This window comes from Syngnathus typhle, linkage group LG10, assembly GCF_033458585.1.
Source record: "Syngnathus typhle isolate RoL2023-S1 ecotype Sweden linkage group LG10, RoL_Styp_1.0, whole genome shotgun sequence".
NCBI classification, from domain to species: Eukaryota; Metazoa; Chordata; class Actinopteri; order Syngnathiformes; family Syngnathidae; genus Syngnathus; species Syngnathus typhle.
This window is the reverse complement of record NC_083747.1, coordinates 1,191,271-1,203,667: the sequence shown is the minus strand read 5'-3', so window position 1 is coordinate 1,203,667 and position 12,397 is coordinate 1,191,271. Positions and strand designations below refer to the sequence as shown.

At 45.3% G+C, this 12,397-nt stretch overlaps 1 protein-coding gene across 5 annotated transcripts; it reads left to right on the top strand.

Moving 5' to 3' along the window:
• Positions 1-15: 15 nt before the first annotated feature.
• mag (myelin associated glycoprotein) lies at positions 16-10,664 on the top strand. Of its 5 annotated transcripts, XM_061289549.1 has the most exons (13): positions 16-296; positions 4,200-4,310; positions 5,409-5,510; positions 5,646-5,709; positions 5,929-6,297; positions 6,369-6,665; positions 6,980-7,237; positions 7,336-7,596; positions 7,668-7,976; positions 8,042-8,141; positions 8,653-8,749; positions 8,980-9,033; positions 9,550-10,664. In XM_061289549.1, exons 4-13 carry the CDS (start codon positions 5,664-5,666, stop codon positions 9,706-9,708), a joined length of 1,950 nt encoding a protein of 649 aa, XP_061145533.1. In that variant the 5' UTR covers positions 16-296; positions 4,200-4,310; positions 5,409-5,510; positions 5,646-5,663; the 3' UTR covers positions 9,709-10,664. The 5 variants fall into 5 exon arrangements, with proteins under 5 accessions (XP_061145533.1, XP_061145528.1, XP_061145530.1 ...); XM_061289544.1 differs by lacking the exon at positions 8,980-9,033; XM_061289546.1 differs by lacking the exon at positions 8,980-9,033 and having other exon boundaries at positions 8,653-8,784.
• The last annotated feature ends 1,733 nt before the right edge of the window (positions 10,665-12,397 follow it).

Genomic DNA, 12,397 nt, shown 5'->3' with positions numbered 1-12,397 from the left:
AAAGCCTTGCATGTACACTTAAAGGTTATTTCTTCATTCAAAATTTCCAATTAGGAAAAATGGTTTGGCATCAGCTTCATCTACATGACATATATGTACATTGTGATTGTCATCCTTCTGTAGCCCGTGAAGCAAAATGAAGCATTTTGAGTTTAAAACTGCTAGTAGGGCGTTTGAAAGTGGGAGGACCCGATGACATCACACTGAGCGAGCGAGCGAGAGAGTGAGATGAAGACGTAGAGGAGGAGGACGCTGCCTCACATCCATCAATCCATCCATCCCTTCTGGCTAATGAGGTAAGAGCTCTCTCTCATTTATTCCAATATATGCAATCAGCTGTCGAAAGCCTCCTTATTTTCTTTTTGGCATGTTTGTAGGCTGCAATAACTTCATCTAAATGTTACATTTCACTGATGTTTCTATAACAATGCTATATATGATAAATACTGTATTTCCCCCACATTTTAATTTTTATAAATATACATTTGTAACAGAATCTTGAAAATAGTGACTCGACAATGACTCAAAGTGCTAAAAGGAGAGCAGAAATTATTATTATACGCTGATTACTACTAAATTTTTTTAATTTTATACACACATATTGGCTATAGTTGATGAGGCCAATCAATGTAATTCAAAAAAATCTATATATAGCATTATACGGCAGACCTTATTGAGAGCGCTTACATAATGGCCCGCACTCCCTAGGTTGACCACCACTGCACTTGTGCAAAACATCCACTCTTTCTTCCGCACTTTAAAGGGCAAGCTTTTTCTTTTGAATGGGACATTCTTCTTGTTTTCTTCCAACATTTTTCTCCTGTCAACTATCATCCATCCATCCATAGCTCTCGTCTGCACAAGTGTCCAGAGGCACAATGGCTCCTTTCTTGGTGTGTAGTTCTGACCAGTAAGCCCCATCGTGCTCTCACAACCAGGCTGCAAGTGAATTTGTAGCCAAACGTACTTTTAAAAATTGAAATATTACAGAGTACGGGTCAGAATCTAAGGCTTCACGCTAAGGCTTCACGTTAAAGCGCTAACTAAGGGTGATCAAGAGGTGACAGGCAGAAAGAGAAAAAGGGAATTGTTTGGCTGGTGTTCTCGGCGTCCACTTTCCGGTGTTGTGCCGTCCGTGTCAGGCAGGCTTGAGTCCCAGAAAGAACAAAGGCTGCTATAGTGTGTTAAGTACACTTTTGGACTTCCTTGGGAATTCATTCCAAATTGACCTTACTGCAAAAAAACATTCTATTGCGAAACCGCATCAATGTTAAGTCACAAAATTGGTAGTCTTGCATTATAAAGTCAATCACAATGCCAAAGTAAACATTGGAAATTGTTTGTCGTACGGAGCGGATCTAATAGGAGTTTGCTATCGGAAATGTTTAACAGAGATAACATTTTGAAATTGAGCAGATCTGGAAGGACGAGAATCGCTCAGGATATTTGTGAGACGCCCTTGCTCAATGTTGGCATAATTGCCCACTTAAGATTCTTTCTGGAAATTGCATAATAATAATAATAGCATAGTTGCCTAATTAATTGTTTATGTTGGCCAAAAACAAAACACAAAAAATCCCCCAAACGAGAAGGCCTCGTTGCTAAACCTTTGAGGCTGACCGTGACTGAAAATCTATACAGACATAAAAGGGGAAAAGAAAAACGAAAAGTTATTTAGGCAAACATAATGCTAGATTGATGGGGCTTCATCAATACAAACTAAAACGTGGCTAATAATAATAAAAATCACGGAGCTCAGTAATAATCTGTGTTTGACGCAGGTGCCCTTCGAATCTCCAAACTTCTGTTCAATTATATTCCAATTTCATCTTTTAAAATAAAAAACTGAACTCCATTCAAATGTTCTTTTTGCAGGAAATCAATCATGTCACCAAACAAACAATAAAGTGCCTTGGTGGCGGGATTAACAAGACGGCGCAACCTAGCGTGCCATTAACACACTATAGGCAAAGGACAGTGCGCCCTTTGTGGCCAATGTCCGAGGCACGGGGCGAACAATGCCGCCACACTGAAGGAGCGATTGTCATACAGTTAGGGGGAAGGGGGGGCTGACGCGGGGGTCACGGTGGTGGGCGTGCGGATGGCGTCGGGGGGCCGAGGCGGGCCGCCCCGGGGCTTGGTACAGAGAGTGGCGCCAGGCTTCTTTGCGTGACAGCGTGACAGGGAAAGAACTCTCCTACAGTGCACAGGTATCTGTCTACCGTTTACGTCTGTGTTCCGACTTTGTTTGGCGTCAGTGTGATGACGCTCATGTCTGCTCTGTGCAATTTGGCCTCTGTCCTGCTAGGCTTGAACTCTTTTACTGTGTTTATCATTCATCCGTCAAGAAAGCAAAACATTTTTGACCATTTTCCATGCATTTGCAAACAGATGCCGGGTCAACAATGATTTATGCTGCTCTGGTCTGCATCATATGCAGTATCCATGCAGGAATCCAGTTGGACCTTTTTGAAGTCAGAATTACTTCAGAAGTGGCTCCTGATAGAAATTCTTCCCATTCCCATCCTGGGGCGTCTGCTCACTTGGCGCCATTTTTTGTTTGTATTTACTCACGTGTGTCGAAGCGGATACCCCCCTTTGGTTCCGAGCGGAAGGCAACGTTCCCAAACGGCTGCGGAGGCCCGCGGATCGCCATCTGCCCATTGGCAACTCCATTCTTGTTATGCGCTTTTCCGCCAAATACTCGGATGCTCTGGATGGCCACGCTTTATGAAAACACTCAAAATCACCATCTAGTCAGTCTGTCGGTGCTTCTCAAACATTTCCACCAAGTGCCACTTGAAAAAAAATTGATTTTCCAAGTAGCACTCCTTACGAATACCTGGATAGCATTGCCCGTTTTTTTTCGCCCATCTTCCACGACGTGGCGGTATTCCCATTCATTTCGTTCTACCCCGATCAGATGACACACCTTCTGTCGTCTAAAGATAGACAAAAGTCTTTTGTCCTCGCCAACAATGCCAAACTGACATTTTGACCGTGGATTTCCCAAATATAAACCGACTCGCCTTGTCTTATCTACATACCGGGCTAGCAGCTTTCGCTGTAGCACCTCCAGTGATTGGACACTGGCACCGCTCAGTATTTGTGTGTGTGTGGGAGAGTTGTCATGCTTGAAGACCATCTGCTGCTCTTGGTGTATTTTTTTAGCCTGGGTGGGGGTGCGAGGGGCTCTTCGCTTGCGTCACGGCTCGGCAGCAAACTGCTCGCTGTGAGCGGGCCTGTTGCGGAGAAGAAGAAAAAAAAAAATTCCTCCAGTTATGCCGTGGTGCACAATGGCACTCCAGTGTTTGTGCCCACAAGGTCTTCATTCTCTCGCACCCTCCGCAAAGTCCCTTGATGGGAGGTAGTCACAATGAAAATGTTCTTCTTGGCACAAGAGCAATTCCATAAGTTGAAGTATATTTGATCATCCACCAATTCACCAATCATCCACCAATCCAGCAATTTTCTGGCTGTACTATCAGAGCCATAAAAAGCCTATGTACCGTAATTTTCGGACTATAAATCGCACCGGAGTATAAGTCTCACCAGCCATAAAATGCCCAAAAAAGTGAAAAGAAACATATATATATATATATATGTATATAAGTCGCTCCTGAGTATAAGTCGCCCCCCCACCCAAACTATGAAAAAAAACGCGATTTATAGTCCGAAAATTACGGTAGTCAATGTTCGCTATCCAACTTGGATTTTTATCATTTCATGTCAACTTTGTGAGATGGTGAGGTAATGTCCCACTTGGCACTGGCTTCATTGTCAGGACAATGGCGGCTACAAAAGCCACAGGGGAAGAATGAAGAGGAAGGTCACATAGCTGCGCGACCCACGAGCGGGCTAGCGCGTCTTACGCTAACACGCGTGTAGCGTAGGCGGGAAGCGGCATGCCGACCTTATGTTTGATTTATGAGCCAGTCGCTCAACTAAGCCTTGATTTGGACCGGTATTTATCTGCAACTTATAAATAACAACATGAAGTTAGCCCACCCATATGCAAACTAAGCCGAAGATCTGACTCCGTTCCAAACGTTCCTCAACATACCGTATAAATAACAAGCTCTGCATTCTGCCCACACTTCATATGTTGCCTTAATGTGACTCAGTCAAATGAAAAATCATTTTACAGCACTATTCATCATGTCCATCACGTAACGTTCTTACGGCTTTCTCTCTGGCAGTTCCTCTGCCCTCTACAATTCCAACATCTGAGTGGTCAAGCGTGGACGAGGACGCCGAACAAGAGGCCGGTGAGAGAAGGAGCAGGAGCCTGGCGCTGAGGCTGGTATGAGGCAAGTGGTTTGTACGAGGAAAGCGTATGTTCTCGTTTGTCCGGCCGCCGCTCAATGAGGCCATTGTGAACGACGGAGGCAGGGGGGGGGGGGGTCTCACCGCCTTTCGGCCTCGACTCACTCGACCGGCTCTCCGCCTTTTGTCCCGGTGCAGATGGCGTAGCTTGACGCAGTTTCGGGATTGTGTGGGTCCGGATATCTCAGGGGGGCGGATTTGATCCGTTTTACCCCATTGGAATGTAATAAAACATTTTCTTGATGCCCGTTCTCACTCGCTGGCAGGGAAGGAGAAAACGATTGTCAACGTCATTGTGTTTTTCGCAACAGCTACTATAGCCCGGGCGGGCCTTGTTGATCCGAGCTCAACATGGCCACTCTCAGGCCTGCCATCTGTACACAGCGGCTGCCCGACAATACGGGACTATATTTCCCGCAGAAATGTTGTAAGGCGCGTCAGCGGTCGCGCAGAGCACAGACGGCGTCAGTAATCCACACAAAGCTGATGTGATGCGTCGACAGTGCGAGGCTTTCATTGAGCGACTTTACGCCATGATGACGAGTGACTTCACCGAGGCTAGCGTTTTTCCTTCTTTGCCATGACAGACTCGATGGCTATGGCCACTATGATGTCATGTTGTGCGCCAAGCTCTATCAGGGATAGTTCAAATGTTTTTTTTTTAACAAAAAAACGTGGGATTCATGTTAAATCCTTAGCTAATGGGAAAAGACCTCTCCGTCGCCGTTGTACCGTAATTTTCGGACTATAAGTCGCGTTTTTTTTTCATAGTTTGGGTGGGGGTGCGACTTATACTTAGGAGCGACTTATATCAAAGTCAAAGTCTGCTTTATTGTCAACATCTTCACATGCCGAGACACACAAAGAGATCGAAATGACGTTTTCCCTATCCCACGGTGACAAGACATATTACACGATAGACATACAAGTAAACGACGCAATATAAAAAAAATATATATATACATATGTATGTGGTTTTTTTTCACTTTTTTGGGCATTTTATGGCTGGTGCGACTTATAGTCCGAAAATTACGGTATATCGAATTGTCTGTGATTGGAACATATTACCTCTATTTTTGTAGAGAAGAAGGTTGGCAAGCCATCTGGGTGTGAGCAAACACCCACCAGTGGATCCCCTTTTCCTGTCAAACAGCTCTTTGCTTTGAATCATCACAATTCCCAAGGTATGGCAAGATATCACCGAAGCTTCGGAAACTTGAGTGTGACTCACGCCGGTGACATTTGCAAAGTATTTTTTTTCCTCACATGGTGATGATGCACGTGTTAAAACTAACAGGCTACGTATTTGTGTGTTCCAGAGGTGTGGAGTGAACGCCATGTGGTGCGTGACGCTGTTCTTATCGCTACTGCTAATCATCAATGGTAAGAAATGTCAAAACGCTCGAGAATATCGTTTTCTTGTGCGACCTGATTCGTCAGACTCGCGTAGTCAGTTTCTGGCACTGAATCGCAATTCATGTTGACCTTTAGCCCCAGAAAGTGAGCTGCCACTTTTCTCATCAAATGGCAGTTCCATTAATCGCCACTTCAGGGCAGCAGTGCCAACACTTGATCAGGAATCACATGGAATATATATTTCAGATGTCAGCTCCCAGTGGAACGTTTGGGTGCCGCGGGACATCTCGGCTATGACCAACACCTGCGTGGTCATCCAGTGCACCTTCATGTACCCGTCGGGCGTCAGGCCGTACCGCGGCGTCCACGGCATCTGGTACTACGGCCAGCCCTACCCGCAGCTCTTCCCGCCGGTGGTGTTCAAGACCCGCACGGACGTGGTGCACGAGAGCTACAAGGGTCGCACCAGGATGCTGGGTGACCTTCAGCAGAAGAATTGCACGCTGCTCATCAACAACGTGGCACCGGAGCACTCGGGGAGATACTACTTTCGCGCTGATCTCGGCGGGGCCAACGTGTACACCTTCCCGGATTTTGCCGATCTTAAAGTTCTGGGTAAGACGCATTGATGATTAAGGATAGAGATGAACGTATCGCCCCATCAAGTCAAAGCCTTCTTCCATTAGATCAACCCAACATCGACGTCCCCGACGAGATCGTGAGCGACGAGAGCCTGACGCTGACTTGCTACGCCCCCGACAACTGCCCCGACATGAACCCCGAGATCCAGTGGATGTACACGGATTACCTGCCCGACCCCGAATTCAGCTCCGACTACACCGAGGAGGGCAACACCGCCGTGCAATCCAGCACATTGGTGTTCACCCCCAGGCCGGTGCACAATGGCCAGCTGCTGGGCTGCAGGGTGTACTACCCCAACACCACGCTGGTCTATGAAAGGCTGGTCTCTCTGGACATCAAATGTAAGTAGGAAACTGCCAACGGATGTCTGGATCAGTTGTGGATTGCACTCATGAACATTTTTGGGGGGAATCTATAGCATCAGCATGGAAAGATCATTTAATGAGGTGCTCTTCATGTGAATTTAAGGCAAAAATTGTTCTCTTTGTGGCACGCGCAACGTTTCCTGAGAAACACCTCTTTCTGTAATGGTTAAAAATGCCACAAGATGGCGCCAAAGTTCCCAGTTGGTTCAAGGACGTACACCATTTTAGGTCATTTCAGTAATGACTATCAGTGTGTGATCAAGGGCAACATTGTCTTTGTGTCCAACCAGACGCTCCGCGTTCAGTGTGGGTGAACGTCTCCTCGGAGGTGATGGAAGGCAGCTCGGTGAGCCTACACTGTGAAGTGGACAGTAACCCGCCTGCCAGGATTTCCTGGAAGTTTGGAGAGCAGGAACTGCTGTGGGACACCGCGTCCAACCTGTCGCTCACATTAGACGACGTGACGCCGGCAGAGGAGGGCGTCTACACCTGCGTTGGCGACAACGGCTACGGCGCCATGAATACGTCACTCTACTTAGCCGTCAAGTGTGAGTTTTGTTGCCTCCTGTTCAATTTCTCAGCGAGAACCCGATTTGTTGACGTTTTCCAAGATCCATCTGACCCGCCGGCAACTTTCTGTTTCCAGACCCTCCCCGCGAACCCATCGTCAACGACTCCTTGACTGTCCAGGAGGGCTCCTCACTGACGCTGCACTGCAGCACTCAGGGAAGCCCGCCGCCTACCCTCACCTGGCTAAAGGACGGCGAACTGGTGGGCACCATCACCGCTGATGACTTGTCCGTGCTGGAGCTCGAGGACATCACACCGCAGGGTGACGGCCAATACCGCTGCCTGGCTGAGAACGAGCACGGCCGTGCCAGCAGCTCCCTGAACATCACTGTGGAGTGTGAGTAGAGAAATGGTTGGTTTTCCTAGTTAGCACTTAGCGCTAACTGGGTTTCCTCACGCCCCTGCTAGATGCTCCAATCCTTCTGGACGAGTCCAAATGCACGGTAGTGCGGGAGGGCGTGCAATGCGTCTGCATGGCTTCGGGGAACCCCGAGCCCACCATCGAGTTTTACCTGCCCGACTTGAACATCACCATCAACGAGACGGAGGGCCGCTACAACTTCTACACGCACACGGACGGCCAGACGTCCACGGGCATGATCAAACTGCGAGAGAAGGGCGAGCGGGCCAGCAACGGCGGCCCCGCCGTCAACGTCCACTGCAGCATCTCCAACATGTACGGCAGAGAAAGCGTTCTCCTGGAGCTCCAGCAAGAGAGTGAGTAGGACACTTTCACTTTCTTTCAACGGGGGAATTGGATTTATCCTGGTCTCGCTTTCCAGAGAAGTACCTCATGGCCGTTATCGTGGGCACAATCGGCGGCGTGGCGGTCATCGCCTTCATCATCGCCGCAGTGAGATACGTGGGCCAAAACAATAAGAAGTGAGTACCGGAGGAGAAAGCACAAGAGATGTCAAACAAAAGGAAATCCAAGGAAACACTTACATAAGCCTCGTCATCCATTCTAAAACGCACTGACGCGACTTGTGTGAAAGAGTGATTGGCGGGGATGTGAGTATCAAATCCTTGGATCCCGGTTGAGGGGTTGAAAAAGATCCAAAGGGTAAAGGCCTTCAAATTTCCCAGTACACTCGTGTTTTTTTTGGCCAGAGCCTTACACCCCTTACTATTCTGCAGGCATGATTCCCTGCTCTTACACAGCTTTTGTATCCTTCACGCAACCTTTTCTAAAAAAAAACAAAAACTAAATTGCTTTATTCGGACCCCGCCTCAAATTAAAAAAAAATCACCATTGAGACTAACGGCATAACCACATCACCCAGCCAGCGTAACCCGACGGCACTTGTCCTTTTAAAATGGATGCCCAGGCTTTTTATTTTAGCGTGGAGGTCCGAGTCTGATCATGTGACTCCGCCCCTCCCCTCCATCCCAGAGAGAATGGCCTCCCTAGGCAGGACGTGGTCCTGGAGAACCCCGCTTTGTACTACAGCGCAGTCAAGAAGGACAAACAAAATCTGAGGAAGAAAGTGGTGAGACATGCCGATGACTCTCACGATGACGCGAAGTAAGATGTTAAGTCAAACTAGTTGTCGTCGTCGTCATTGTCGCCCCCGGCCCGGCCCGCTTTACACGTGGCGAGAGCTCTCAGCCCTTTTGGAACGCCACTGTTTTTCTCTTGCTTTCATCGCTTCTCTGCGTTTTATTCTCCCCCCTTCTTCTTCTGTCTGTCTGTGTTTTCTCTCCCTTAACTCCTGCACAGCTTAAGACAGAGCTGTTGGGCTCAAAGTTTAACTCCATTCTAGAGGAGAGCACGGTAAGGTTCCTTAGTCAGTCACAGCGCTCCCTCCGCACATCCTGGCCTAGCCGCTTTTGTATTCTGTACGCCGTTTTGGGTTGATTTTTCCACGCCGACGTGTCGTCTGCACGGCTGCCTCATCGCTAACTTCCATCCTTGCCCGCCTCACATGTCTCAAGTCTCCTTGTCCCACCAATAACTATTAACTTCTTGATGTTGCATGGTCATTTGCTAGTCTTCTGGTGAATATACACACAAAATGGTGCTTAGAATTAAACAGATTAAAGATACAAAACATCCAGATTTGTTCTTGGGATTTTATAAAGTATGCTGTTATCTTTAAAATGGAATCATTTTTTCTCAAATGATGTTTTTTATTGGAATAATCCAATTTTATTTTCATGTTATGATAGAATAAAGTTCATCAGTCTATAAAAATGGATCCAAATGTTCAAATTGCAAGCAAAAGGTCAAATGCCCACTCCAACCCAAAAAAGTCAAACCATTTATTTTTTTTTTTTTTTGGTGCCACAGGGAGAAGACGGGGATTTCCAACCTGCAAGCTCTTTGGCAAGCTTTGAGAGGCGAGAGCTAAACTACGCCGCTCCGGAGCTGGGTGGGTCCAGGGAGGGAGCGCCGGCGGGGAGGGGGGACGACAGCAGCAGCAGTTACGCAGAAATCAAAGCCAAATGAATCGCGATCCTTCCCTGATGCCTCGGCCACGCGAGACGCAGTTGCGCTTTTTGACGTGTAATATTAGAAAGCTTCTTTCCATTCCATCAAATAAAAACAAAGTCTTAGAGTAAATAACATGAAAAATGGTTCGATGCAGAAGAAATTGTTGAGAAATTTGAGCAAATAATGATGAAATAAGAATTTTTAAAGTCACAATCTTGTGTCGTCGTCACACTCCGTAAAAAAAAACTGCGTCTGCTGCCAGTCAAAGCATGAGGGAAAGGATAAAGTGTCTTTTATTTTATTTTGCGACATGTTCAATGTCACTCGAGGGTTTCCTCCCCCGCAAGATCAAAAGGGTCATAAATGAAATGACAATTTTTCAAGCTAAACTGCTCTGACCTTTTCAGGCCTCTGTATTTCATTTCTTTTGCCTGATAGGGTGAAGACGCAACCTTGCGTCACTATTTTTTATCGTATTTAACGTGGACAGTCAACAAAACGGTTGCCGTCTCCTTTAAGAGTCTTTAAAAACGTCCCGAAATGGAATCAAGTCCGTATTTGAGTGTAAATTGTCAAATCTTTTTGTATTGGAACGCTGGCTTCTCTGACTGATGGGAAAAACGCAGCACTTCTAGAGCCTTCTCTCGTTTTGACAATGTGTGTGTACGTGTGCCTGTTTGTGTAAATGTGTTCAAAGTGCTGAAAGACGATGGCTTTTTGGGGATGTTCTCATAATGTTGCATCCGATGTTTATGTTGTCGGAGATGGTTGAAATCCTAACGCACTATAGCAATGCTAAACTAAGAGCCTAATTTGATAACCATGGTGTCGATAACATATTAACCAGTGGGATGCCGGTACAAACAATAGAAAGTTTCCAAAATTGCGCCAAACGTTACAGTTATTGACCATATACTACATGTTGTGTAATTATGGCCTGTCAAATATTAAAGGGATACCCCAGTTGTCAATTAGTCGTCTTTTTTCCACTGAAAGTAGCAGTATATGTTTATTTTTGTCACTTAGTGCAGGGAGGCCCTAAAGTAATGAGAAGAAATAGAGCTGTCACTATTGAATGATTTGGCCTAGTAATGGACTCAAAGTGACAGGAGTCATGTGAAATGGAGAGTAAGAGTCAAAAAGCCATGTAAGCAAATTTGCTCATCAAAAAACAATTCATTTATTGGACAGAAAAGCAGTTTGACTTTTTTTTTATTTCCTTTTATTTGTATTGACTATTTCCTTGGCAGCTTTGATGATACACTGTCCTATTTGTAACACTTTATTGAACATCGAATATCACAAACTTTGACCGAACGAGAATACGCAACTATACGGCATTGGCGCCCTCTGCGGGACACATGTTGAACTGCACCTAACCCACTCTTGCTTTTTCTTTTGACCACAACTTCTGAAACTAATGGCCCGCTCATCTGCTGCTAATTCACCTGGAAACCGTCAAATAACTCAAAGCGCGGATTAAATTATCTTTACAAAATAATATTAATTATCAATAATTAATAATAAAGGAAACGCAACATGCAGTACCTTTGGAAAATATGTTGGCGTCTAGATGTTCAGGTAGACGACGTGGAACCTCTACTGCTCTAATATGTTTGTAATATAATTGTAATTTAACACGATTATCAAGACAATAAAAAACAAGTAAAGCTCTGAAGTACGTGGCTCGTCCACTTGGAGGCGCTATCTTGCAAACATGGAGAAAACAAGCCTGCAAACAATCCATTATTTGTTCAATTTTCAGCTTTAAAAATAGTGAATAGTGCAGCAGAAATGAGTGATTGTCATTTACTACGTAGTTCAAGAAAAGAGGCAGACATTCGTATTGTAAAGTTCATATTTGGTCACATCGTTGTCGAACGTTAATGATATTAAGTCGATGACATGAGTTTTGAAAGGTAAAAATCCGATTGTCGGTATTGTTAAAGCTTTTGCACGTCATTGACATCAATACAAATTATTCCGAACATGTGCCCAATGCAAAGCTGTCTTTCTAAAGATGACAACGTTTCGCTCAATCATTTCATCAACATTTAACAACGGCTTTGTCCTAATATTTGATTTATTCGACAGCAAGACAGGGGCATAAGCAGAACCATAAAAATAGAAAAAAAATGACATTTCAAAATCGTTGGAGTATTAAATCGAAGGAAATACACAAAAGGAATAGAATAGCAAAGAATGATAACGTAGCTTCTACTTGTCTGGCAATATAAAGAGAACATTCGTATTTAGATGAAAAAAATTAAAAGATAAGAAGATCATACACATTTTAATAATTAATGAACTCAAATTCAAAAGACTTCACAGTTATCATACCAATTCTTATTCATAAAAGAAAGAAAAAAAGTCATTCATGAAAATAAATTATACATCAAAACTAAAACAAAGAGGGGCGCTTTTTTTTTTTTTTTGTAAAGTAATAAATCCTTAAAGTAAGTTGAAACGAAATGTCTATTGTGAGCATCTTGCTGATTGGAATGATGCCTCAATAAAGCATGGATGTGATTTAGCGAAGCCGGCGCGCGCGCGCAGGTGAGGATGAAGAACGCAAACGAAGAAGGTGCGTTCGAGGAGATCTGGCGACCTGAGCAGAAGGGGCGGCCCTTCTTTTTCTTTGCATTGTCTTACTTTTTTTGGGCTGCGAGTGCGGTGAGCACCCCCAACCCCCTTGCCTTCCACC

Excerpts from the sequence above, each read along its gene's own strand:
- mag (XM_061289549.1), top strand. The coding sequence starts at position 5,664 with ATGTGGTGCGTGACGCTGTTCTTATCGCTACTGCTAATCATCAATG. Across the intron at positions 6,666-6,979 it reads GGTCTCTCTGGACATCAAAT|ACGCTCCGCGTTCAGTGTGG; the intron begins GTAAGTAGGAAA and ends GTGTCCAACCAG. Across the intron at positions 9,034-9,549 it reads CCATTCTAGAGGAGAGCACG|GGAGAAGACGGGGATTTCCA; the intron begins GTAAGGTTCCTT and ends TTGGTGCCACAG.